At 34.5% G+C, this 27,164-nt stretch overlaps 1 protein-coding gene and 1 pseudogene across 2 annotated transcripts in view; one reads left to right on the plus strand and one right to left on the minus strand.

Moving 5' to 3' along the window:
• The first annotated feature begins 14,398 nt into the window (after window positions 1-14,398).
• LOC120612642 (uncharacterized) lies at window positions 14,399-14,517 on the plus strand (annotated as a pseudogene).
• A 7,856-nt stretch (window positions 14,518-22,373) lies between these two features.
• ST8SIA4 (ST8 alpha-N-acetyl-neuraminide alpha-2,8-sialyltransferase 4) overlaps window positions 22,374-27,164 on the minus strand; it is an 84,621-nt gene continuing 79,830 nt past the window's right edge. For both annotated transcript variants that reach the window (XM_039875180.1, XM_039875181.1), the window contains one exon: window positions 22,374-24,339. In XM_039875180.1, coding sequence (XP_039731114.1) covers window positions 24,057-24,339 — 283 coding nt within the window. In that variant the 3' untranslated portion in view covers window positions 22,374-24,056. The remainder of the gene's footprint in view (window positions 24,340-27,164) is intronic.

Here is a 27,164-nt window from a genome sequence, read left to right on the forward strand (position 1 = left end):
ATTTCTGAAAAGGATATATAGGGCACAGCCAATCCAATTTTAGAGGACTCGTGTGGTGGTGAAGTGAGGGTTCGGGATGTCAGTTGTTTGCAGAGGAAAGGAAGATGGAAAAAAGGGAATATGCAAGATAGATAGCATAACAAAAAACTACCGAGATTCAAAGAAATGAGGTAAATAGATTTAAGAAGACTGTTAGGTGAAAGTTATCCAAGAAAATTCCGTATGAAAATTGCTGCATTTTTTGCAACAAACATAATATTATATTTTTCTGATTCATCTTAAAATTTACTAAATATTTGGTAACAAAGGAAATATTATTGCTAGAGCCAGGAGTTAAGCACCTAATCTCTCATAGCAATGAACAGGCTCTCATTTTAGTTGTTTAGCTGTTTATCAAATTCCTTCTCCAGTCAAATCACCTCTGCGCATTCACTGAGACACACAGGGAAACACTGTGGGCTAAGGCAGCGGCCAAGGGTGCTGCGACTTGAAAGTTTAATATTTCCTTACAAGTACATATGATAATGGGCATGGTTACTATTTAAAACAATCTCTAAATTCAAAGAGAATTTTTTTTAAACTGGGCTTTGCTCTTCTAAAATACCATAAAATTTCCTGGGGTGGAAGGAAACCTACTTTTTTTTTTTTTAATTAGGCAACGATCAATTCAGAGATAAGCATGGAGATGAGGAAATTAGGTCAATCCATGTAACATATTTTCTTTTCATATTCATTCCTATGTTAGTAACATTTTTCTTTTTTTCTTTTTTTTTTCAGATGCAATGGCCTACCTAGGTCAGTGGTCCCCAGCCTTTTCGGCACCAGGGACTGGTGCTCCTATGAGAATCTAATTCTTGATGATCTCAGGTGGAGTTGAGGTGGGGTGATGCTAGTAGTGCTGGGAAGCGGTTGCAAATACAGATAAAGCTTCTCTGCTTGCCGCCCATCACCTCATGCTGTGCGGCCCATTTCCTAACAGGTCATGGACCAATACTTGTCCACAGCCCTGGTGGGTTGGGGTATCTTGGCCTTGGGTAATGAAATATAGGTTTCTGTCCTACCACAGCTCTACCTTATGGCTTAAATTATGTTTTAAAAACCCCTACCTATATATAATCATATGTGTATATATATGTATATACATACACACACACACACACACACACATAGATATATACATGTTTTGTATATGTATATATAAACAAACCATGTATATATTACGTTTTATATTTGTGAAATATAAAACTCATACAGAAGACGCTGAATAAAGAAGTTTATTCTGAGTCACGTAGTCCAGAATACAAATAAAATAACTTTGTCTCCTCCACAGGATCCTATATCAGCATTAATTTAAGGGAGAAAAAAATGTTTTTAATATGTTTGAAAGCAATTTTTGCATGTAGTTATACTTAACAAATCACAGTTTTTATTTGCTACAATTTATTTAAAAATAAATTGGGGAAAAATGCCTGAAAAATGAAAATCTTCTTTTAGGCAAATAGGAAAGCATTCCAAGTGCTATTAATATAAAATAATAGGCCCATTTTGTCTCTGATTTACTGAAAGAAAAATGGCAACTCACTTGTCCCTTTGGCTTTAGACTATCCAGCTGGAAATGGAGATACTAATTTTGAAGTAATTCAGAGAATCATTAACATCTATAACTAATATCATAAATCTTTATAACATTTTTATTTATACATTGTAATTGCAAAATTTTAAAGAACATTTTACTTGTCTGACATTTTCCTGTTGAACCAGAGAGAAAGAAATATCGATTATTAGAAAGATTTTGAATTATTTGGAAAACAGTAAATATTTGGGGAAATATCTATAGACTTTACAAATTCTTGGCAAATTGACTCTAGTCTCCATAGTCATTATCATAGCCTTCAGTCATGATAAAATCGCCTATATCAGGGGTTACATCTCCTCTTTCGTTTCTCTGTGGTGCTTGTAACTGTTCACAGACACTGTCTTAAAACTCTCTTTCTTTAATTCCTGTGTAGCTGTACTTAGTTTTTTTTCCCCACTGACATGCTTTCTTCATTTCCTGTTTTGGCTCCCCTCCCCACTTCCGCAACATAAATGGGGCCTTCTGCCAATTTCTGTTCCCTTTCTGTGCTTTCTCTCTCATATTTTTCATATACTCTTCTGGCTTCAAATTTTATTAATAAGTTGAAATTTTCTTAAACTATTTCTTTAGCAGCAGATCTCTCTTATGGTTCCAGTTCCAATATCAGCTCCCCATTTGCAAGCTTATGTAATTTTTATATTATGTAATTTTTCTGACATCCAGTCTTGTCTGATCATCTGGGCTTGAGCAATATCTCTTCCTTGGTGCATTTGCTTTTAGATTCTCTTCCTTAATGCAAATCACCTCTCCAATTAAAACCTCTAGGCTTTAGTTCAATACATTCAATGTATTCAACTGACTCTTTAATAGCTCTGTTAATATAAAAAAATCTACAGCAATTTAATTTATCATACACAAAGCCCTTGATTTATCACTCTCCCAATCTGTTCTTTTTTCTGGTGTTCTTTGCCTCAGTGAATTGTATCATTCTCCATCTTGTTTTACAAACCAGAAATGTGGGAAGTATCTTTCAGCCACCCCCATATGCAATGCAGCTCAATCATCACTGCTGATTTGATCAAATCTACCACTGTGTTTCTCATGTTACCACCGTGGCCTCCTAACTATATTTTCCACATAAGCACTTTTTCTTCTCTACTCTGTTTTCCTTACTGCAACTAGAATCAAGCCTCATTTTCACTCTCTTCATTTATCTGAAATTTCAGCCATTCTTTAAAATCTTAGCTTACAGTCATCTTCTTCTTTAAACTCTTCCATGATTGCTACCAACCCTTGAATTTTATTTTAGTTTTTAAAGGAACAATGTGATGGCAAGCTATGTGCTTCGATTATACCCATTTCACAGATGTGGAATCTAAGGCTTGAAACAAGAAATGGCATACCCAAAGTCACCTAACTAGTTGGTAACAGAGCAAGACTTTGAAACTTGATCTATGTGTCTTAAAATTCATCATTGTCTGCAATACCGCCTCCCTCAATATTCAGTCTTTTCCCTGATATATTAGTGTTACTAATATGACATTACTCTTGCGCTTTCAATCTTTCATGTTCTAACCTGGAGTAGAAGCACCGTGAGAAAGGAACCATTGCTTTACTCATTCACTTAACAAATGCTTCCATCGACAGCACAAGGACCTAGGAATACAGTGCTGATCATGTCAGATAGAACAAATAAATATTTCTCCAGCATAAAATATACTGTTTCAAAGATTTAATAATTGCTAACAAACTATGACTATTCTCTGTTTTTATTTGAACACTATTAGTAATCTTCATGAGATATAGGATTTTACGAGTCTAGTTATTGAATCTTAAAATATTATAATTGTCCATGATATAATTAAGATTTTGGAAGATATAAACACATTCCTTCAAAGATGCATCCCTAAAAAATACCCAGAGATACAGTTTTTATACACTTTTTATATATTACATACAGTTCAAAATAGATGAAATGTTTAGTAATATGCATTATAGAAATTTACAGACTGAGCTCAGAAGTGATTAACTAAACAAATGTTAACATTTGTGAGGTAATACACATACCTTCCATGTAATTAATAGAAGGTAGATGGTCGATTCAGTGGTCAAATGTTCAGTGAAAACCACAAATGTTAAACTTGGGGAAAATATAAAGGTATGATGTGGCCTGCTGGATATTCTTAGTGCCCTAAGTTCCTTCTCCCATGGGCGGCTGGGGCAGTAAAGATAGGGTTAATCTAGGTGATAGGCTCCAGTGGGGGGAGTATAAATTAGTCCAGAACTGTGAATCTGGAACTATGAATCTGTTTAGGAAGTTCAGCATATCCTCCATGTTCAAACAATAAACAATCCATGCTTCAAAGGTAAGTGGTCCAAAAAAAGAAAAAAGTAGTCTGTCTAGAGCAGTTATGTCTGTGCTGTCAGTCTGTTGTTAGTGGTCAGCCTGTCCAGAGTGATCCGTCTTTCTGGGCAATGAGTATAGATAATTAATATATTGAAATAGGTCATTGTGTTTGGGAGGTGTGCTTACCTGGTAATTTTTTTCTTGGCCAAGTGTTATTCATGCCTTTGCTTCTTTTACACTTCATTTTGTTGTAGGGGTTGAGTGGCTCAAAAGAGGCCATTTCCTGCTTGAAGATGAGTGTCAGGATGGTGGTGAGAGTAAATAAACTCCTTGTTTGGCACATGTTTAGTATGCATCTCCAGACACATAAGCTATATTCCTCATATCCAGCCACTCTGGTCTGTAGAGAAATTGCTCAACAACCATGGCAAAGAACTCTATATCATTACACCTGGCCTTGATCCCCAAATATCTAAAAATGGGAATGGGAAGCAGGGATCAGGGATCAGGACCCAGTCTGGGCTCTTGGTAACATATTTAGCAGGGTTCCTCTTCACTGTCATCTAAGATCTTCTGCGGAGTCTCCACCTCTTGCAGTTCTTCTGCTCTCTAAGTGACCTCTGACTTTTTCATTCTCAACTACTATCCTTTCCTGTGTTTGGGCTACTTTGTAAATGAGGCCTATAGAGTGTGCACAGCTAACTCATGAGCTAGTGTGATCTTAGGAGTCAAATTTCTTTCTCCATCCTTCAATAATGTAGCCTCAGATTCTTCCTCAGTAAAATGATATGATGTTAATGCTGAAGACTATTAAAGACTAGAGTAGCTTATGTAAAGCACTTAGCAGTATACATAGCACAGATTAAGTTTGCTATAAATGAAAAGAAATTATGTTCTTTTATTTTCTATTAAAATAACTTGGAGATGAGTTAAAAGTTTTATTTGGGTATGATTTTCATGCACAAAGAAGTGGGTTTTGTATAATTGCCTATCATTAACTCAAAACTTCTCTAGAGGTTTATAATGTATCACAGGAGGAGATGGAAATGTTACAAAGAGAGTGATATTAAACAGTTTTGAGTGATAAGCAAGAGTATGTTAAATTGAAAGAATGAGGGTGGAGCATAGAAAGAGAATACATAGTATGTGAAGGTGAGAGTGAATTTGGCTCTGTTTAGGAATTAATCTTAGGAATGTAAGCATGAATATCTGAGGGAGAGAACAAACTGAGATGGAAAAGATACTTGGGACCAGATAATGGAGGGTTTTGCAAGGCAGATAGATTAAGGAGTCTTAAATTTTGTCAAAAGGTCGATGGTGTTATAAATAATAGGTGGATATAATCAGCTTTTTCTTTGAATCTGCCTCTGTATGAGAATGGAGCAGTAGGGTCAGGGAGACCTGCACAAAGGATCTTGTAGTTTTCCAAAATATAGCGTCTCAGTCTATTATAATGATAAAGAGATTGGAGATATTTGGAGTTCTAATGAATGACATTTGATTATTTATGGGAACTAAAGAAAACAGATGACTACATTCTGGCCTTAGTAACTGGGTTGATAATGATACCATTTGTTGAGATAGAAAACATCAGAAGAAGAAAATGTACAATTGGGGAGAATATTTAGCTTTAAGTATGTTACACTTGTCAATAAGCAGTTACCTATCTGAGTCTGGAGGTGAGGGTACAGATCTGGGCTGAAAGATCAGCTTAGAGATATTGGTATAAATAAGCCACTAAAGCCATAAGAATAGAGGAAATCAACTATGAGGAATATATAGTGGAAAAAGACAAAGATTACAGCTTCCCCTTCTTGAGTGCATCGAACAGTACACCCTGGATGTGGTGGATATTCAACAAGTCCAAAATCGATTACAATTTGACAAAAAAAAAAAAAAAAAATTAAAAGCTTGCAATTGTAAGGATCTTCTCAGTGCAAATATAGACTTCTGCAAATTAAAAAGTTTTAAGTTTGGTTGATGCTTCTGATTTGATTTGGTTTGTCCCTGCCATTAGCAGTTAGTTGGTGATGACCTGACTTCCTGACATGGCTTTAAGGAAAGAGCACTGAGGTTCTTTCCCTGTGACCTGGACCATAAGAGACTGGCAATGGGTACCCCCGGGAGTGGCCATGCAGAGAAAATCTGTGCTCTAAAAAATAATAAGCTTCTACCAGGCTCATTATTTAAAACTTAACAAGAGCTTACTGAATAAATGGGTACCTGAGACATCTCTTTTGCTTTTTAGGTACTGGAGTGGTGATAGAAGGAAAATAGGAAAAAGAATTAATTCAAAATTTGTGGAAAATCGAGGAAAATTAAATTGTGTGAGACAGAAATGACAAGGTAAATAAGTCCTTTAGACCTGAACAAAATGTTAATTATTACCTTTGACGCTATCCATATTTTAGCAATATAGATACCATTATCATAACAACAAATGTTTATTTAGTTGGAATCCAATGCTTCATTGCACATTAATTTTAATCATAATTCATTTTACCTATATATTAATGTCTTTTTAAATGTTAGAAACAAATTAATGTTTAAATGCTGCCAGGTTTATGTGACATCCCAGAAAATATGTGGCCAATTGATTATCCCATCAGAATCACACGCTTCTCATGTGATTGTGTCCTTTCTGACCTGACTCGATGGAGCAAAAGACCTCCTTGAGAACTAGTTTATCCATAGAGCATTGCTAAGCAATGTGCTCAGATACACGGCCCCTATTGAAGGTAGCTTTAACTCCTTGAATCACCTATTTGAGATCTCTCAGATTCTCAGGTGCACTGAGATATAGCTTTGAAAGGGTAGGTGACATTCTGCAGATTATTTGTTTTCACACAATACAACCCTTGATCATGTTGTCACTTCACGTGAAGAGACTCGGAGAGTTAGTTGACGTTAGCTGTCTTCTCAGGAATGAACTAAGAGTCAGATCTTGAATTCTCTAATTTGATTGAGCAATATTTCACCTTGCTGCAGAGTATCATGTGCTACACACTTTCCAATTGCCTTTAGACTTGCTAAATGCATGTATAGATTGAGACTGAGCAGTAGGAAAAATGTAGTAGGTGAAATGAAGTCTTTTTCACATTGCCCCTTTTATTATTGTGTTATGAAAACCCAGGCTCAAAATAGATTGAGGTAGATTTATCTTTTAATGAAAATCGCCAAGAGATTTGAAGTAAAATATTCTTATCTTTTTCTCATGTCTCCAGCGTAGGACCCATTTGCCATGCTGACCTTGTAGTATGGTCGTAGAGGGAACTACAATGATATTGTGGACCGACTTCTTTCAGAAGGGACTTTTAAAAGAGACAATGAAGCCAGCATGCCTCCTTTTAGACAACATTGTCCAAGGTTATGCGTGTCAGCTTTTCTGGAGAACAAAAGACAGGAAAGTTCAAGGGCACTGTATGCAGTAGAAAGGAGTAAATTCTTGGGACACTGTTAGGAAGCTTGCCTCAGCTGCTCAAGGCCGTCCGCAGCACTTGCAGGCTTCAGTGCTCGTCTGAACTGCAGGTTGGAGGTTGGGTGGGTTTAGAGCACTGGGTCCTTTCATATGTTCCCACTGGCGGGCACTACGCAGAGCAGCTACGGAGGAACTAACTGCATAGCAATGCAAATGCCTCTTCCTGCTGTGATGGCAGCCTCATGACACCTAAAGTGATCTCTCAGAAGTCTGTTAGTATGAGAGTGACCTTACCAACAGTTTCTTTTCTTAGTTTTCTCACCAGTGGGGAAATAATTTTACGCTTTTTTTTTTTTTTGGTTTTTAGTTCCTTCTTACATAAATTTCAAAGTTCATAACAGAGAAGAGGTTGGTGTTGGGAGGAATGAAAGCAGAGGTAAGAAGAAAAAGTAGGCAAGGGAATGATATTTATAGAAAGATTGTTATCAGTCAGCATTTCAACAAAGATCTAAAAAGATCACACTGGGGAAATACCATAATGAGAATTTAATGTTGAAATAATTGTAATTTTATGCCTAAATACACTCAACAAGACAAAGAATTCTCTTAATCTTAATTAGAAGTGGGGGGGGCATTTTAATTTTACTCCACAAACTGCATAACTCCTGGAACTAATTACCTTCCAAGAACAATAGATAATAGAAAAACACGAGTGAATCAGATGTTCTGGAGAACATAAACAGCATCTCACTGATTTCTTAACTCCCTGAACTGGCGTCTGAATCCAGCTAGTAGTAATTAAAATGCCATATATCTATCTATTCAAATGGAAGGTTTTATGTTTTATGTATATTACTGTACAATCACCTTACTATAAATGAATTCCATGTGAAAATAGCAAAGCAAGCTTGAAGAACTGCCGTAAATTCTTTTTTAATCTATTACTTCTGAATGAAAGTCTCAAATTGTGTATTACTTAACATTTTAAGGACTTTTGTAAATTGATGAAACAAATATATTTCCTATATAGAATTCTTGTCTGATACTTATTATGGTAAAATCTTACCCTACACTACTCCTGTCCTCCTTTTTTAATGATTCACAGGACCACTTAGCGTCCAGCCAAGGATGGCTGAACAAACTTGATTAACTTTCAACTCTGTTCCACTCACCTGAAACTGGCAGCCCCCATCCCTCTTCAAAACCTACTAGAGCTTCCTTGAAATTAAGCATTGTCTGAAAAAAAAGAAGTGTCTTTAAAGAAATGAAAATTTTTTCTTTCCTCCTTTTACTTTATTTTTCCCTATTCTAAGACACACTGTAACTTAAATTTTGTTCATTGCTGGATCTGGTTGAAAATTTTACTTTTATTCATATTAGTTGAAAACATATGAAGTCCTTTTCATGGTGGAAACTTAAAATCCAGAATAATGAAAATAATAAAACTAAAACTAGAAAAGAAACAGCTCAAATTATCAAGGTAGGCACAGATTTTATACATGTATCAGTTGTGAAAAGCAGCACATTCTCTCCCAATCTGAGAAGCATGCCTGTGTTCTATCTCTTAGTAGAAGGCCTATTAAAAGAGTCAGAAGACTCCTATGTCTTAGATATACTTAGAGGAACATATCTGACATTATGAATGAAAAAAAAAATAGGTATTGCTAAGGTAAACAAACTTTATTTTGTCTTATTTGCATAATGAAGTTTTATAACTAAGATCAGAAAGTCTAGATTTACTGTTTGCTTCTGTTTTGTTTTAAAAGATGACCCATGGTAATCCAAATCGACTAGAGGTACCATTAGGTTGTTCAAAATGTTTGACACAGCGGAGGCATTTTATAACCCTATATTAAAAGGGTGAACAAGAGAGTGAATGATACCCTAAATTTGATTTATGATTATGATATGAGAAATATATGAAAATATGAAGGGTGAGCTCTACATTTTAAATTTTACAACTTTAAATATTTTAAAAAATTCAATACTCAATGTTACACTGAATTCTAATATACTAAATTATAAATTTTAGTCACAAATATTGGTTTTTGTTGAATTAAACATAGGATATTTTCTCACTTTAATCTCTTCGTTGGCAATCAAAATTATGGATTTGAATATTGTGGTAACTTTGAGTCTTCAAATATTTTTTTAAATGATGTTTGCTCTCAAAAACTATTTTTTGCATACTTTCTATGTGCCAGACACTGTTTTAAATGCTAGGAATAGAAATGTAAATAGTGAAAGTAGGTCCTTCTGCTTTTTCAGAGCTAACGTTCTAGTAAAGGGAAGTATATGATAAGTAAGAAGTATGTAGATTTCAGACAGTGATAAGTATTTGGGGGGGGGAAGAAGCAGGAGAAATATGGGCATATGTTTAATATAATGCAATTAGAAAAGACCCACTGAGAATGTGATGTTTGGGGAAAGAACAGAAGATAAAGAGGAAGTGAGCCATGGAAATATCCAGGAGTAGAAGGATCTCTAGAAAGAGGGTACAGCTCGTACAGTGGTTCTGAGGCAGAAGCACGAGTGGTATGTCAGAAGAATAGCAAGCGGGCCAGTGTGGCCAGAGTGGAGTGAAGGAGGGGAATTACTGTATGTGAGTGGTTCAGTGTTGCAGACCATGTAGGGCTGCTGTAAGAACCGACTTATATCAGCATGAGATAGGAAGGTTAGTACTTTCACCTCCAAATTTCTACTACTTGGATACATAAATTTTATTTTGGCATCAAGATTCACTTGACAGTAACTCTTTTGGAGCATGAATTCAAAACAAGGCTGATCTCCTGAGTCAGGAGGAAGAATTTTGTAGTATTTTGTCATATAACTGTCCATGTTGTCAAAACCTATAGAAGTATGAACATTTGATGAAGGACACTGGAATTAAAGCAATGTAGATGAGGTCTGAATTGAACCCAGAAGATCTAGATGTATTTCTCATCCTGAAAATCCCGAGACAGGCTCCTTAGTGCAATAGTCTGATCACAAGGGTAGGGAGAAGGGGAGGGTGGGAACCAATGTCTCTGTGTCCAGGCCTTCTTTCCAGAGCCAGAATCAGGATGGCAACCTGGTGTCTGACTCATAAGGAAAGTCTGGAGACCAAGGGGAAGTAGCACTTGCTTGGCAGAACAAGAAGATCAGCACTTCCTGCCTGCTGAGCCCTGAAGGTCTGGGTTTTAGAACAAGTCTTTGCCGTGGCCCCCTGTGTCCTGGCACAGCTATTAGGTCAATATGGACAAACAGTATTCCACCTCAGAAAGAGTCTCCAACATCCCTGCTTCCAATGAAATGATATCCATTCTATATCATCTTAGAGATTTATTTTCCTTCTTACAATTATTTTACTACATTATAGTGCTTTTATTTTTGATTATGTATGGCAGGTCACTATGAATTTTGAGGGTCAAGTTCTCTAAAGAATTTATTCCTTGCCTAGCCGGAGCTAAGTTATGTAGCTCTTTCAAGCTGCAAAGATGTTTTTTTGTGGATAACCTGGTGATATTACCATGTAATGCTTATAAACAAGGTATTTTTAGATCCTGCTGATCAAATTTTGGGTTTCAGTAATTTACGGTGTAAGAACAAGCTAATGTTGCATGAAAGAAAGTTTATCAACTTCTCTTGAGAATAAAAATGTGACAGAAAGGATTGGATCAACACCAATTGATGGTTAATGATTAACTCATTTTCACATTATTAGTATACTTACTATTTAGTAAATGTAATAAACAATGAGAAGATAATTTTATACTTCAAACATTTTCATCATTAATTACCATCTTTTTGTAGAATCAAATATATCCTCAGTTGTAAGATTCTCTGTTTAGATGAAATTAAAACAAAACAATCTCTAAACACTACCCATGCTAAACAGTTTAGAAATATGTGTGCCACAGAATCAATGAAACACAATAAAATTAAATAATTCATTCAACTAAAATTATCACAGATCTACTATGTACCAGGTACTGTAAAGAGCAGTCTCTTGTCAGAACAGGTAGAACTAATATATACAATCTCTGTCCCCAAGCTTTTAACAGTTCTGCAAAGTAGATAGAAAATTAGATAAGTGATAATAATAAAGTTTGGACAGTGCTTTGATATGAGAAATACAGATTAATGTTTGAGCTGAGATCCAAGTGATAATTAGGTGCTAGCCAGATAGTATATAGTGAGTATCAGGAAAGGTGTTTTAGCTAAAATGATTTGGGCAGAAATTTAGAAGCCAGGGAATAGAAATAAGAAGCTGCTTAAAAAATTTAGCATGGCAAGAACATATGATTTGACCCATAAGTTTACATGTCAAGAAATGCGATTAAAGAGACAAAAAGATACAAGTTCCTAAAGGGGGTCGATAAGCAAAGAATACTAAAAAACTACATTTAGGTCGATAATAGCTATGATTTAAATACAGTCAGGGTCCTGGTTACCCTGAGTGCATCTTATTCTTGAGACACCTTGTTTCCTTCGGAGTGAATGGAATTAAATGTTTGTGGTAAGGAAAACGTTTACCTGAAGGATCAACTTGTAATTAAAAGTTCTGTAATTAACAGAACTTTTTGACTTGAGACATACAGGTGTGTGCTTGGAGCACATCTTGACACATGCAGAGAAACTCTGGCTTTGCATCTGGAAAGATTCAGGCAGGATGTTGTCTGAAAAGTATTCTTTCATCTGAGTATTCCAACAGACAGAATTTTAAAATTTAAATTTATACAAAAGAATACTAAAGAGTAATGAAAATGAATCAAATAGTGCTACATGCACTGACATGAATATAACACATAAATATCATGCTAAGAGAAAAGTCCAGTGGTAAAATAGTACATAAAGTATGATTCTATTTTTACTGAGCTTAAACCATGCTTAATAAACTATATGTCATATAAGGATATAAACGTGGTGAAATTACCATGGAAAACCAACAGGTCTATATTCTATTTTATTATGAATGTATGGTAAATTTTCTACAATTTATTTATTATGAGAAAACAGTTCTTTGCAACATTTCTAGTACCCTCAGTCCATAATACATCAAAAATTCTTTTATTAAAATTATTTTCTATCAATTATCACATCTTAGTATAGCTAAGTGTTAGACTCTAAGAGGATATTATTTTTCTCTCCAATAAACAGATAATTTGAAAATCAGAGATTTTACAGCAAATCAGTAAGGGAAGCCAGGACTAGACTTGGCATTTTGTCTATAACCTTGGGCTTCTTTCTGCATAGACATAACCTGATTATTGACAGTGAAAGTCTTCTTACATTCTATCAAAGAAGCAATGCCTTGAAGTGCCCTGTCCAAGTCAATAGTCATTAGCTTTATGTTGCTATTGAACACTTTAAAGTGGTTCAGGAAAATATAGAAATTCAATATTTTGAGAGGTGTTAGCCTATGTGTCCCTGATTTTTTTTTTTTCTCAACGAGGGCCCTAATTTTAATAAAAAGCTTCCTTGATTGAGAATTTTACCTTCTTTGGAGCTGGATTACTCAGGTGATTAAGTTTTGGGTCTGACCCTCAGCCTTCCCCTTTCAGAGGAAGAATTTATCTATGTGAGTTTTCAGGGAGTCTCCTTCCTTATCTTTTCCATATTGCTTTCAATTTCCTGTTAGTTAACAATAGCTTTACATTATATTTTTCTAGGGCATCAGTTATGGTGCTTAACAATAGCCATTCAATTAAATTGTCCTTAACATTACTACTTCTTCTATACCTGTTATATAGCATCATCTGGATTCACTGGGTGACAATGAGGCCTAAGTCAGTCTAGGGTGCACCCATAAGTTACACAAATAGGTGGTCCAAGTTCCATGTTAACTACTTCTGTTGGACCGTTGTTTATTCCTCAGCTCACATCCATGGCCTCTTAGGGGATTCCATAGGATTAAGTGACACAGAGGGAAAATTCAGGTCTGGTTCTCAAATGAGTCAGCTTCATAGTTTGATATAAGCTGAAAATGTGTACCCACTACACTTCAGCCCAATCTTATGAAACAGTGGTGAGAGACAATTCTCCCAGTTAGAAAAATTGGGAGTAGTATCCTTGGTCATTCACTTTGTATCAAAATGGCAGATGATTTCACTAGTTGAATAGGGAACTAGATAGATAAAGATTGGAAACTAGAAGAAAGGAAATCTGGAGTATTACATGCAGATGGATTTGGGAGAAGGCACGAAGTTGGTAGATTATTGTGTCTCACATTAATGTCTGACAGAGACAGAAAGCCTCTCTCACAGAGGAAAATTTCAACCACTAGGGGGACAACATGGCCCTTCCTGCTGATGGCAGTCAGCTCATTTCTCAGGCAGGACAGCATTTGTCCAATGGGCCCATAAACAGATCGTCCATGATGGTGGCAAGACGGAACTATGCACGGGCAGATCAGTGTGGGTTTCCCCCTCTCTAAGACTGGATTAGCTATTGCCACTGTTCAATGTACAACCTGTTAACAGCGGCGACCAATGCGGGCCCTCAACATGGTGCCAACTCAAGCTGAACAATCTGGAAGCATGTTGAGATGATACAAGGTGAAAAGTCTAGAGGCAGCAATTTAAGCTAACCAGAACTGCTATAATTCTGGATATGGGTTTGGTTTCCAACACACAATACTTATGCCAATCTTATCATGCAAGCTCTTACAAAATCCCTAATTCACTGGAATGGGATCCTGCAAATTTCCTCAGACTAACAAGAAAATGTTATGGCAAACAAGATGAGGCAATGAATAGGTGCATTACCACTACCATGGAATCTTCTTGTCTTACTATATACCTTATCATCACAAAATGCTAACCTAATGTGATAATGGAATGACCTCCTAACTGCTCAGTAAAATGACAGCTCAGAGCCAAGACACATGTAGGTTTGATATGCTGACTTTTAGGCATATCATATGTGTAATAGGCATTAAACTAATAGCTAGTATACGGTGCTGTGTCTCTATTGTCTAGAGTACCAATCTCAGAACTAAGTAATAAAGGTATCATTGGCTCCTCTTCCTATTTCTCCTATCAATCCATTTTGGAAATTTGTGTTTCATGTACTCAAAATTCAGGGCCATGCCACCCTGAACAAGCCCTATCCCGTTTGATCTCGGAAGCTAAGCAGGATTGGGCCTGGTTAGTACTTGGATGAGAGACCACCTAGGAAGACCAGGTGCTGTAGGCATACAAAAAAAAATAAAAAATAAGGAATTGTAAACTGACAAGTTCCTTGCAATTTGTGAGGTCAACCAAGGGTTGCTTCGCCTAAAAAAAAATTAAACTCTGTTAGATTAAAAGTCCTTCTTGCTAATGGGGGAATGTTTCTTTCAGAGGACACAATAAAGGTCCCACTGAACTTGAAGCTATGATTACTACCTTATCAAATTGGGCTGCTTATGTCAGTGAGTAAAAAGGCAAAGAAAGAAGTTATAACACTGGCAGGGGTAATTGACATTGGTCATGATAAAGAATTAGACTTGATACTATATGATGGGGAAATGGAAGAGTATGTCTGGGATCTAAAAAAAATGCACTGGGTGTCCCTTAGTGCTTCAGTGCCCAGAAATAAATCTAAGTGAACAACAGCAGCAATCAAGGTCTACTACAGGCAAGTCAACTAAGTGTTCAGACTCCTTGAAGATTAGAATCACCCTTTAGGCAAGAAATGCACACTTGCTGAAGTGAGAGCGCTCTTAGAAAGAAAGAGATGATGAATACCAGTTATGACTTGGAATGATTCACAGATGATGGGACTATAGTTTCCAAACTAACCCCCTTATATAAACTCTTCTCTAAAGTTTACCGCAATCTATCAATTTTGAGAGTTTGTTATGGATTGGAATTAACAGAGGGCGCAAACCTAAGCAAGTGGTGCACTAGAAGGACCATTTTAAACACTTTGTGCACTACCTCAGATTTTCTGTGCCTCACCCCTCATTCCAGTCACTGATTCAGCAAACCATGTCAATCTGCACTGCCTCTCTTCTATACTGCTTGCGTGCTTCTCTGGCATATGCCTTGAGACACTTGTGAGATCTAGCTTAGAATTCACAAGCATAACTCAGAAGTTGACGGACTTTATGACTGATGGGGGATAGTGTCTGATGGGTAATTGTTCCTCTTTACATCCCTTGAATCCTGGGATCCTTATCATAAATTTCCACATGAGATTGAGCATCCAGTATCCACAGATGCAATCAATTTGAAAACATATCTTTACATAGGTTTTCTCTCCTTTCCTGTTACAGTTTCCTCGTGTCTTAGTCCATTCAGACTGTTATAACAAAATGTAATAAACTAGGTGGCTCATACAACAAACATGTATTTCTCAAAGTTCTGGAGGCTGGGAAAAATCAAAGCATCAGCAAATTTGGTGTCTGGTGAGGGCCTAATTCCCGGTTCAAAGACAGCCATCTCCTTGCTGTGTCCTCACATAGTATAGGAGGTGAGGGAGCAGTCTGGGGGTTCTTCCATAAATTCATTAATCCCATTCATGAGGGCTTCCCCTCATGACCTAATCACCTCTCAAAGTCTCCACCTCTGAATACCATCACACTGGGGATTAGGTTTCAACATGTGAATTTGGGAGGGACATGGACATTTAGTTTATGGCACCCTGGTTCCTCACTTCTGCTTCCTGGAAGCATTAGCCCAATAAACTGTTTGCATGAAAACCCTTTCGAGCTGTGTTTTTGAGGAAATCAAAACTATGAATATGACAAGTCTGAAAATGAAATCAAAACTATGAATATGGCACATTCTTCTATATATAAATTCCTTAATTTTATTATATCCACCTGTCTCTAGAGTTGTAGAGAGAAAGAAAACTGATGAAAAATCCTACAGAAATACATTTTAGATGAGGACATAAAAGAAGGAGCCCACAGAGAAAAGAGAAGGTATGTGATTGAATGAGAAGTAATATTAGAAGGCTCACATTCTTAGAAAGTTTGAGCAGGTGGATTTTTCAAATTCTGTGGTCATTCCAAAATCAAATGTAAAAGTTATGATAATTTGGAAACATATATTGAAGAGAAAGAAATAAATCATTTTTAAAAGTCATTACTCATAAGTGAGTTCAAGACATATTCTTTTATGGTGCATTCCTTCGAGCTAGAAACACTAACTATTAAGACAGATATGTAGAAGCGGAGAGTATTGTACAATGGATAATTTCAATAAGTCTGCAGTTACTTGGCCTTGGTGGTAAGTGCTTTGTGTAGGGTGTACCTCAGTTTTATTTACACTTGTAATTCAACAATGATTCAGGAGAACTATGGTCAGGAGCAGGGGTAGAAATTGTATAATTTTCAGGGATTGTTGAGTATTTCAGATTTTTAGGATAATAGTTTCTTAAACCCTACTGTTTAGATTACTAAATATATATATATTCACACACACAAATACAGTTAGTATCTGTTCTTTGGGTCTTCTGCATTAATGGAATATTGCTTATTTTGGTTTTACCACCTGATTACAAACTACACTCACTATAGCATGTGTCTATGCTCCCTTAATTCTCTGTGCACTCTGGGAATAGAACACTTGCCATCAAAGGATATGATCATTTATTTTCTTGTATGTCTTTTCCATGTAAATTTTGGTAACCATAAGGAAAGAAAGGTATTCCTCAAGTTTAGTAAAGTGCCTATAAATGCTGAATCAATGTAACTATTTATAAGATGGAGTAGTTTTAGATTTTACATACCATCAAACTTTGCAACTATATTCATATTAAAGTGATTTATAAATTCACAGAAGAAAAACACAGTATCGTTTTCTATAGATTTAAATAAAATTACCCCATAAATGAATGCCTAATATATTGATGTGAAGTAGGACTAAGAACTATGAATACAGACAATTATTAGAACTTACAAGAAACTAATAATTGATCGCAACAAGGACCATAGAAAATCAGAGCATATATTTCTTTTTCTTTACTAAGCCCATATTTCAAGTTTGAAGAGCTCAGCAAATAAAGTTTTATAAAGACTCATATTTTATAAAAGAAAAATATTGACTTATTAGGAGAGACTTCAGAGGCATTTGTGCATATAAGCACATGGTAAATATCAAACAGTTGAGCCTGTACCCACCCTGTTATTGTTCTGTACCTGAGAGACAAATGATCCATTTGAACACAATGACCTTATGCCCAGTCATGGAGATCAACTAACACAGAATCCAAAGTGGAACAATTCCTGTGGTAGTGATCTCTTCTGGAAAACATCTGCTACCAGCTGAGTGTGTTTAGATTGTGGCAGCACTGGCAGATGTGCTCACAGACAGCCCATCTGTGTGGTGATGTGAGGTTGAAGCTAAGGAAACTGGGCTGGACGGACAGCAGGGAGAGAGCTTTCTGTAACATACTGAGTTGTTCTAGAAATGCAAATTAGTACCTCATTGCATTTTTTTCTTCCTGTGCTATTAATGTCTTAAAGCTAACTAATTTGCGTGCATTGCTTAGAATGAGCAATAAACTTTAGCTTTGAGAATGCTCTTAAAAATTTAGCCATGATATGATTAATATTTTAGAAAACAGAGTAATTGCTGCTGTAAATATTACTATATCAGATTACAGAATAAATAAATATGTCAGTTTAAAATCTTTTTACATTTGAAAATATTGGATCTATGGGAAAAGACTAAATCAGCATCAGTCTTTCTAATGAAGCTCTTACCTGTTCTCTTGTCTCGTATTATTTGTTATATTCAGAAATGTTATCCAAAGTATGCTCTATAGAACATACTTGATAGAAGTTATTTGCAAAATTATCTCTGACTTTTTAAACAATAGAAATGACTTTATTGCAAGATTTATCTGATCTTTTTCTATGTTAATGTATTTTCTGAATCTCCAAGGGAGAGAGATACAGAACTGTCATTCACGGAGCACTTTTTCGTGGAGCATGTGCTGGACTAGCATTTTTATGTTTATTTGAGAAATTCTACTTGAATAATTGCATCACAAATCAGCAATCTAGAAGTGAGGGGAAAGAGAGATTTATACTGGCATTCAATTCTTTCTCATACTTTGTTTATTGGGATTCCAGAAATTAAGCAACCAAGTGACTAAAATCTATCTTTTAGGAATGGATCAAACAATAATTTTATTCATATATCCAATTTTTTTTTCTTTCATATGGTCATGCACAATGAAGCTATTATATAGGGTAAAATCACTGAGCTACCCCTTTAATTTGAAAATTAAGTTTCTCCCATTTCCAGGAAGAAAGAGAAACTAGTTTTTAAAAAATAATTTAAAATGGATGAACTTAGCCATCTGCAGAAGTTCAAACTTAAGAAATTTCTGTAAATAGTTGTTAATGGAGATGAATGAAACACCCATGTTCAATCGAAATGTTTGTATAACAACCTCACAATTAGACTTTAAAATAGTGGTAATATAATGCATTTTCTGATACACAAAGTTCGATTCTAATATAAGCGCAATCCAGCTTGTATGAAAATATATATATAAGAAGACTTGTAATGAGAATTGGCAATGTTTATGCAGCATCATCCAGGGGGAAAGCCACTGACCTGAAAGATACATATCTTGTTGTTAAAGATGATTACTCTATTTTGGGACAGGAGTCATTTATTAGACTGTCCCAAAGCCTAAATTATATATTCCTCCAATATACTTATCTATGTTTTGATTTGTGCTCATTAAAAAATAATTTATTTCCAAACTTAAGCTTCCAAGGGAACTTCTTGCCAGTTAAACAGATGTGCCAGCAAAATGTGATGGTTAAGACAGTGAGCACTGAAGTCAGGCTGACTACTTGGGTTCAAATCCTGATTCTCTCGCTTCTAAGCTTTGTGACAGTCAACAGGTCACACAACCTCTCATTTAATCTCATCTGTAAAATGGGGATATTTGCAATCTGCGTCTCATAGGATCATAATGAAGTTTGATAATATCCTGAGAATAGATAGGAATGACCAAGAGTGTATGGATCTTTGAAAGTAAAATGTAATTATGCAAATATAAGTAAGATCTAAATTCATTAATCATTGTCAATGTTTCACTGTTAGTCTCTAGCAAATATTTCAAAATTAAAGAAGGCTAAAAGTGACCTCATGTAATAATTTTTGGAGAAAATAGTGTAGAGTCTGAAAACATAGACTGGCCAGTTATAAAAAGCCATGGAAGAAGATCTAAACGTATAGTTTTTCAGAATCATCTCCTGGAAGGTGAACTGCAAACAATAGCAAGTGCATGTAATAGCAGTTGAAATCACAAATCTAAAGAGCAGCCTTAAGAATGTGCAGTTTGTTAAGTCATTGACCTCTCCAGCCGTGAAGCTGGAGTGACTCACTGACATCAATATAAATTGGATATAAATTACTATAACTTGTGTAGCACTCCATTCCTTCAACTACCAACAGAATGTACCACAAAAAAAATATTAAGAATTTCCTGATGTTCACGGGGCTTTTGATATTGTTCACATTCCCGTGCGTACACTTTAAAATAAATGATTTGCCAAAATTGCCAATGGCTGGGGATCAGAGGCAGGGAAGACAAGAGCACTAGCTAAAGCTTGTTAAAAACTATCACTTGATATTGATATATAAAGTAGACCGAAGGCTTGGATATAAGAGATAAGAGAAACACTGAAAAAAAAAAAAGAAATTTAATTTATTTTACAATTTTACCAATGATAAAACAGTAACACTCAATTGCTATACATAAATAGGGAAACAGTGTTGAACAGAATGAACTTGACGGAATAAACTTCATCTTTCAGTTCCACAAATTATATAAGAAATATTCAGTAGCAATTATTTTGTGCAGCAATGCTATCTCTGTAAACTCTTTTTCCTGCTATATACATTTGAACCCCTTGTGCTTTTGCTTACACAAACAGTATCTATTAAAAGGTGCTACTTAAATGGGAGACACAGGGCCTGAAAACTGCGATTCAGATACATTGCCAACTCAAAGACATTTTTTTCTTAATTTTTCTTTACTTTTTTTTAAGATTTGGACAGACCTTTATTGTTACTCTGATATGAACAACGTAGAATTCAGTTATAAAGCAGATCCCTCTTAAAGCATGTTAATAATGGAAGTCTCAAAAGAACTTCTTTATTCCAAAGTGGTCTTATCTCCAGAGTGCTTCACGGTGCAGCCCCTGAAGACATTAGCATAACACAAATCTAATGTGTGCGTATTACAAACTCAGTGTGTATACACACAAACACACATATATAACATTGTATATATGCATCACACATGTCTATTTGTACTATATAGATATGTCTATAGCACATACATAATAAAATATCTATTTCTAGGTGGGCTTTATTTGGATTTTCTTTCATTAAATATGAACAATAATCCTCTCTCACTCAATATTAAAACATTGGTATATTGATAATGTTTGTGGGGCAACTTTCAAACTTGTAGAGGTAACAACTAACTATTTAACTCTTCCTACACCTCTTCCACAATTATAGCTACTCCCAACAATAACCACGTGAAAACAACTCTTTTATGAACCAAATACCACATTGGGTGCATTATGACTAACTGGCTCAATTAGAAGTAAATTATTTTGTTCACCCTTTTCCTGTGTGGTAGCTTAATAACTAGTTGGTATGTACACTACCCATAGCATTATTTAGAAGGCAGCTATGCTCACCACTATACCACCAATGCAAGCATAGCATTATTTAAATAAATTGCTTCTATAAGCATATGTGTAGAAATTCCCATTAGCAATTGATATACATTTCATATGATATACAATACATAAAGACATTTGAATGCCCAGCACCTTCTTTCAGATAGAAAAAAACTTCCACAGTAATTTTGTCAGTTTTGTGGGCTGAATCATTTGATTTGCCCAGAAAATCTGTTACTGATTCATTTTTTTATTCCAGCAACTTAATATTAAGTATAGAACAGGCTGGGTAATGATGACGAAAATGTTTCCATGGTCCATTCATGTCAACAGCACAAAAACAACCACGTTCTCTAAAGGACAGGAATACTGCACAATCGGCTGCCTGAACGTTGCCAGGTACAAGGTTAAATCATGAAAAAAGAAAAACTAAGCTGTGAACATATAATAGTTTCAAAAGAAAAAACTCCAGATATTTCAAGTATGTATTTATAATTTGATTTTATCGTGATCCCTTTTGATTCTTTTTCTGGTTCTTGCTGTTAGCCTTCAGTGATCTCCATGCTCCATCCCTGTAGGAAGGCCACAGTAGATCGTGAAGGGGGTTAGATGGAAAGGTATTCAATAGGAAATGAAATGATCTTGTTCAGTTTGTATTCTTTGAACACTAAATGCCTTTAATTGAATTCGTTCTTGAGTATTGAAAGTTCCCTGAGATGAACAAAAGTAGTCTCAGTCGATACTGAAGCCCTTTTTAAATGCTGAACATTTTCAAAACTGGGCAACGTATTTAGAGAACACAAAACATAGGATAACAAAGCAACGTGAAGCTAAAAAGGCACTACTCAATGCATCTATGAGATAAACTTCAATGCACAGAACAGTGAATGGCTGAGATGCTTTTGCTGTGGCCTTAAAACTGTTTAAATACATTTATTGAAAATGCAGTAAAAAGGGCAAGGTACCTTACTGCTCCTTTTAAAGACATACTTTGAATGAGTTCTGAGACAAAGTTTATTTAAGAATTTACTCCTGACTTCAAAATACCTATTGAATTCAAATTAAAGGCTCCTCAAAAATCTTATCCACAAATAGTTGAAATTAAGTTTTTATAAATTATTTACCTTTGACTTGCTAAGTAAATCAGACTTTTCAACTTTACATTCAAAATATGTGTCTATTTCTTTTTAAATTTCAAATAGATACGAGATTAATGATGAAAGTACATCATGTTCTATCCATTTTTAGCTATGTATCTTTTATGAATTCTATTTTGTTTCTTAAAGAGACATGAATTCTCAGAAAATAGTCTTCTGTATCCCACAATTTACCATATTTTTAAAAATAATACCTTGTATCGTTAATATATTGAGAACTGTACTACTGTAAAAGTCTTTTTTCATGATAATGTGTGTGTGTATATATATATATATATATATATATATATATATATATATATATATATATATACTCCATGCTATTTTTCTTTTTTCAGACTGTCTTCCCTAAGAAACAAAACACATATTCTGCATGCTGTTCTTTCCTCAGTCTGCCTTGCCTAAGAAATAGGAAGTCATCTAGGTTGTTTCAGGTCAAGAGTAGGAGTAGGAACACAGCACTTTTCTCTAAAGAAACAATTTACCATCAGAATTACCTACCAGTGTAGTATAAATTACCAGAAAACTGGCCCATTGGTCAATTCTGTTATATGTTAAAACATTTTAAATCACTTTATTAATAATTTTGTGTGCTTCTTCAAGAATACGTTAACATGATAATGTGAATAAATTTAACCTCGGAAAAAATATTGGTTGATTTAATTCTTTATAAGTAAAAAAACTGACATAGTTTCATTATTAAACTTCTTAAAATGAATCATCTCTGTCATGAAAACAACATTCTATTAGTCATGTTATTTATGCACTAAGAAAATTTAACAATGATATAAAGAGCATGCCAATCTTCCCATTTGAATAATGAGGGGAATATCAAAGAACTGGAAGTCACATTTCAGCCCTATCAGTCAAACATTTACTCTAGGGTGCAAAATGCTTCCACAAAATTATTATGAAATGTAAAAGCTGTGGAAGTCTTCCTTCAAATAAAAATAAAATTTGAGCTTGGAAAATTTAAATTACCTAGAGACAACTTTTACATTAGTAGACTAATACATTAATATATTATTTTTTATGAAAGGAGAATGGTTTGTTGTGTAGAAACATTAGTATACTCTTTGGTACCAAAAGTACATTTTTTTTCCAGCTAATTTTACCATCTCAGATGACATAGAACATCTTTCCTTTAGAATGGCTCAAGATTACTAAGTGATACAGTTTAACTGGTACTTTCTACACCACTGGGAAAAAAATCTGGAGGTTTAGAGTTGTGCAAAATAAAACTTTTTACAAAATTATTGTGTGATTGCTCTTTAAAAATATAAGAATTTTAGAAATGATTACTCGAAGGTTATCTCATTCATATTTATCTTAGAAAGGATTTCTAAGCACCCCAATACCCAAACCAAAAGAGATTCCAGAGGACAAACAAAAACAAAAAAAAAAAAAAAAAGCAAAAATGTAAAATTCATGATCAGACTCAGAGTCCTGACTGAAAGGCATTTATTTGAGTTGTTTAATCTTATGAATTTCACTGTTCAAACTGTTTCCATCTTCATATCTGCTGACAAGGATGGTTAGTTTCCCCAAGGACTGAGTCGTGTTCCTGGGTTCCTCTTCTCATGTGCTTGTTGTTGCAGTGGCAGCCCAACAGTGATGAACGTATTGGCTTTGTTAACTAATGACGAGTGAATTGTTGGATCTTGTAAACACTACTAATTATACATTCAAACTGTGTTCTTAGTGGAAGTGGCACTTACTAGGACCCTTGAAGTCAAAATATTTAATTTTTAGAGCACTTTACAGGTATTTCATCAGCTGGTAGTGAATTTCTCATGAATGTCCTTTATCACTTTTCAGATAATTGGTGGATGCTGAAACCCAGCCTTGTTTTGGATCCTATTTTCAAATCTTAGGAAGCATCTTCAGAAAAGAAGTTCATATACAGTTTGTCTGTTTTCAAACGTGCTTTATTGCTTTACACACTTTCCTGTTGTCAGTTTCAGAGCGCCTCTATTATGTAGCACATTTAATGTTTTGAATTCTAATGGCATTCTGTGAGGACTTGCATTAGAAAAGTACCTGTATTTTAAGTCATCATAGTAATGATATTTGACAGCTTTTCCATTTAAATCCTTAGGGAATGGCCAGAATCCATACAGGTGAATTTCATCACAGAATCTTGTGGCAAGTGTATACATGAGGAGACCTGTGCTGGGTCTTTTGATGGGAACTTTGTTTGTCAGCCAATAACTGGAAAAACAGACACACACAAACCCAGAAGAGAAAAATTTAGAGACACATACAATACAGCCTATAGCAAGTATACTATGTAAAATTAAACAGAAGATTGCTGAAGAAATCATATTTTCTTAAGCATTTAAAAATTTAACACATTCATTTTATTTTCCTTTATCCTTTATTTTCTTTCTTATTTCTGAGGTCATAGCACCTGGAATGTAGGTAAATATTACTGCATAATCTCATATTCATAATGAATTAGCAGCAAACATCTATAATATAGAGTAGTATTTTCTCAGAAAGAGTTAATATGACAAGAGGTACAGTCATTGATTAAGTAATTAATGTGATTTAATTACTTAATTAAGCCATTATTAAATAATTCTCCCAGAAAAAGAGAATTTGAATCTATGTCTACAGTTTTTCAAGATCTCTATTATTTCAATTGAAAATTCAAACAAATAAGTACATAGCTATATTATACTAAGTGATTTATTCAACTTCAATTGCCCAAGTCACATTTTACTAAAGCTAATTAAAAACATTGCCTCAACCCATAGAAGAACAACAACATAAAACACATATATTATTTGTAAATAATTCACCATTTATAAAGTTTTCATAAATATATTTCAAAGTCGATAAGTATTTTATACTATTCTTTTAAAAATGCAACAAAATGCTCCCAAATGTTCAGATCCACCACTTTGTTCACCTGAAAAGTATGCAAACTCAATAGTTAATCATCACTTCTGACATGGAAGGGGGTTTCCAAGACCTCTTGGTATAGTCATTATCTTATGTGGAAACTGCTAAAAGAGGAAGGGTGTAGATTTTCTCTTACTTTCAAAGTTGTCCAATTATAAATTGACTAAATTTAATAAATTATCTGTTTTTCTGTAATTTTGTGTTTATTATCTCTTATTCAGAGAAATATGTACCCTGCCATCCTAATATAAGGAGATTATTATATTCTTGTCATTGCTGTATTTAAACACTTGCCTTAGATTTTACATAGAATTGTTTTCCTTTTTCTTTTTAAAAATAATTTATGAAACTTTTCAGAGAAGATCAAATATATCTAGAAGATTGAATATAAAAAAAAACAAAATTTTGTTTTACTTCATTTGGTAGAGAAATATTGGACTTTCAAATCTCACTACAAACATTTAAAACAAGAAAAGTATACTTAGCCATTATCATTCCCCCTTTTTTTTTCTTGTTTGTTCCCCTCCTTCAAATCAGAATTGACCTTTCACATATTTTATTTTTCTTCTTGGGTGAAAGTCACATGCTGAATTTGTTAAACAATGTGAAATGCATTATTGACCTTTTGTTATCACAGTGTTTTGAGAAAGCCTATTCTCAGGAAAGAAGGTTCATGAGAAATTTTCAGAGAACATTTAAGAATTTTTCACAGCCCAAAGGTACCTGAATGAGCAAAAATCATAGCATGCATATGGGTAACATTATGATGAAACCACAGATGCTGATTCTTTGTAGAGAGCATAGTTCAACTACAATTTGAAAAAAAAGGGCGGGCGGCTGGGGAGAGGGCAAAAAAAAAAAAAAAAAAAAAACACACACTACAATTTGAAGACTTGGAAGAGACTATGATACAGCCTGAAGATCGCTCATCTTTGAGAAAGGAGGTGTTCTTAATATGAAATGATTATTGTAGGAAGGCCTCCTGAGTGTGATCTATGTGTGCTTATAACTGTCAGTTGATGCAGTTTGTTAGTTTTAAAAAATACATTTATTTTTAATTGTTTAAAGTGGCTTAAGTTTAAACTCAGTCAAAAAATGATTATTTCCATCAGGAAGTGTCAATGATTAGGAATAATAGTATGGCAGTAGAAAGGTCATGCTGAATTATCCATTTCTGAGGTGAGAAAAAAATAACTAATAGGAAATAATAGAATATTATATTATTTGTATGAGACTGCAAGATCACATTAAATATGACTGTATGATCACATTATAAATAAATGCTTTCCATTTCCTAATTCTGGAGAGATTTGATGGAAATACACTTAACTATGGTCAGTCATAGACAAAATACCAAAGCAACTTCCATATGTAATACAAATAAGCAACTCTAATGTTAGAAATAAATACTGAAGGCAAAATTACTGGGCTAAAAAATTCAAAACAGTGTCAGAGATGTGCAATCACTCAACATTTTTAGATCCAGGCAATGAGATAACACAAAACAATCAGTAAGGTTGTATTCTTCTTACCCTCGAGCACCTGACATCTCAATGCAAAGCAGGCAAATGAAGCATTATGGAGACATCAGCACATTCGGAAAAAAATGTAACAGAAAAATGTAATTCTTGTGACAATTCTCAATTCTGTGATGTGACTTCAGTGAAGATTTTTATGGAAAAAATAAACGTGTAAATTTCTTAATAGGGAGGCTATACCTGGATATTAATTAATAAAAATTGTGTTTTGAAAACTAAATCCTGATCATAAAGTATTCTATTTGAAAATAATGGGCAGAGATTCTTTAGAAACTTGTTGTGTTTTAAGCTATGCAGTTAAAATACTGGTATTAATAGACTTTGCTTTAGAAATGCTAACAGAAGAAATTAAAATTTGTGATGTTTATCTTGTAACAATTTGAATAATTCCAAAGAAAAACAAACTACTTGTTTTTCAGGACATTTTTGGAGAAAAAGCAGAAAACAAATGCCATTTATCCTATTGATTTCTAAAGAACATCACAAGAAAACAGACCTTAATAAATGGCATAAATATGTAACAGAAAAATTGAAACAAAACCTTAAAGCAGATCACGAACTAAAGTCACAGGTAATAATATTCTGTGAAAT

This window comes from Pteropus medius, unplaced genomic scaffold (genome assembly GCF_902729225.1).
Source record: "Pteropus medius unplaced genomic scaffold, Ma_sr-lr_union100, whole genome shotgun sequence".
Taxonomy (NCBI): Eukaryota; Metazoa; Chordata; class Mammalia; order Chiroptera; family Pteropodidae; genus Pteropus; species Pteropus medius.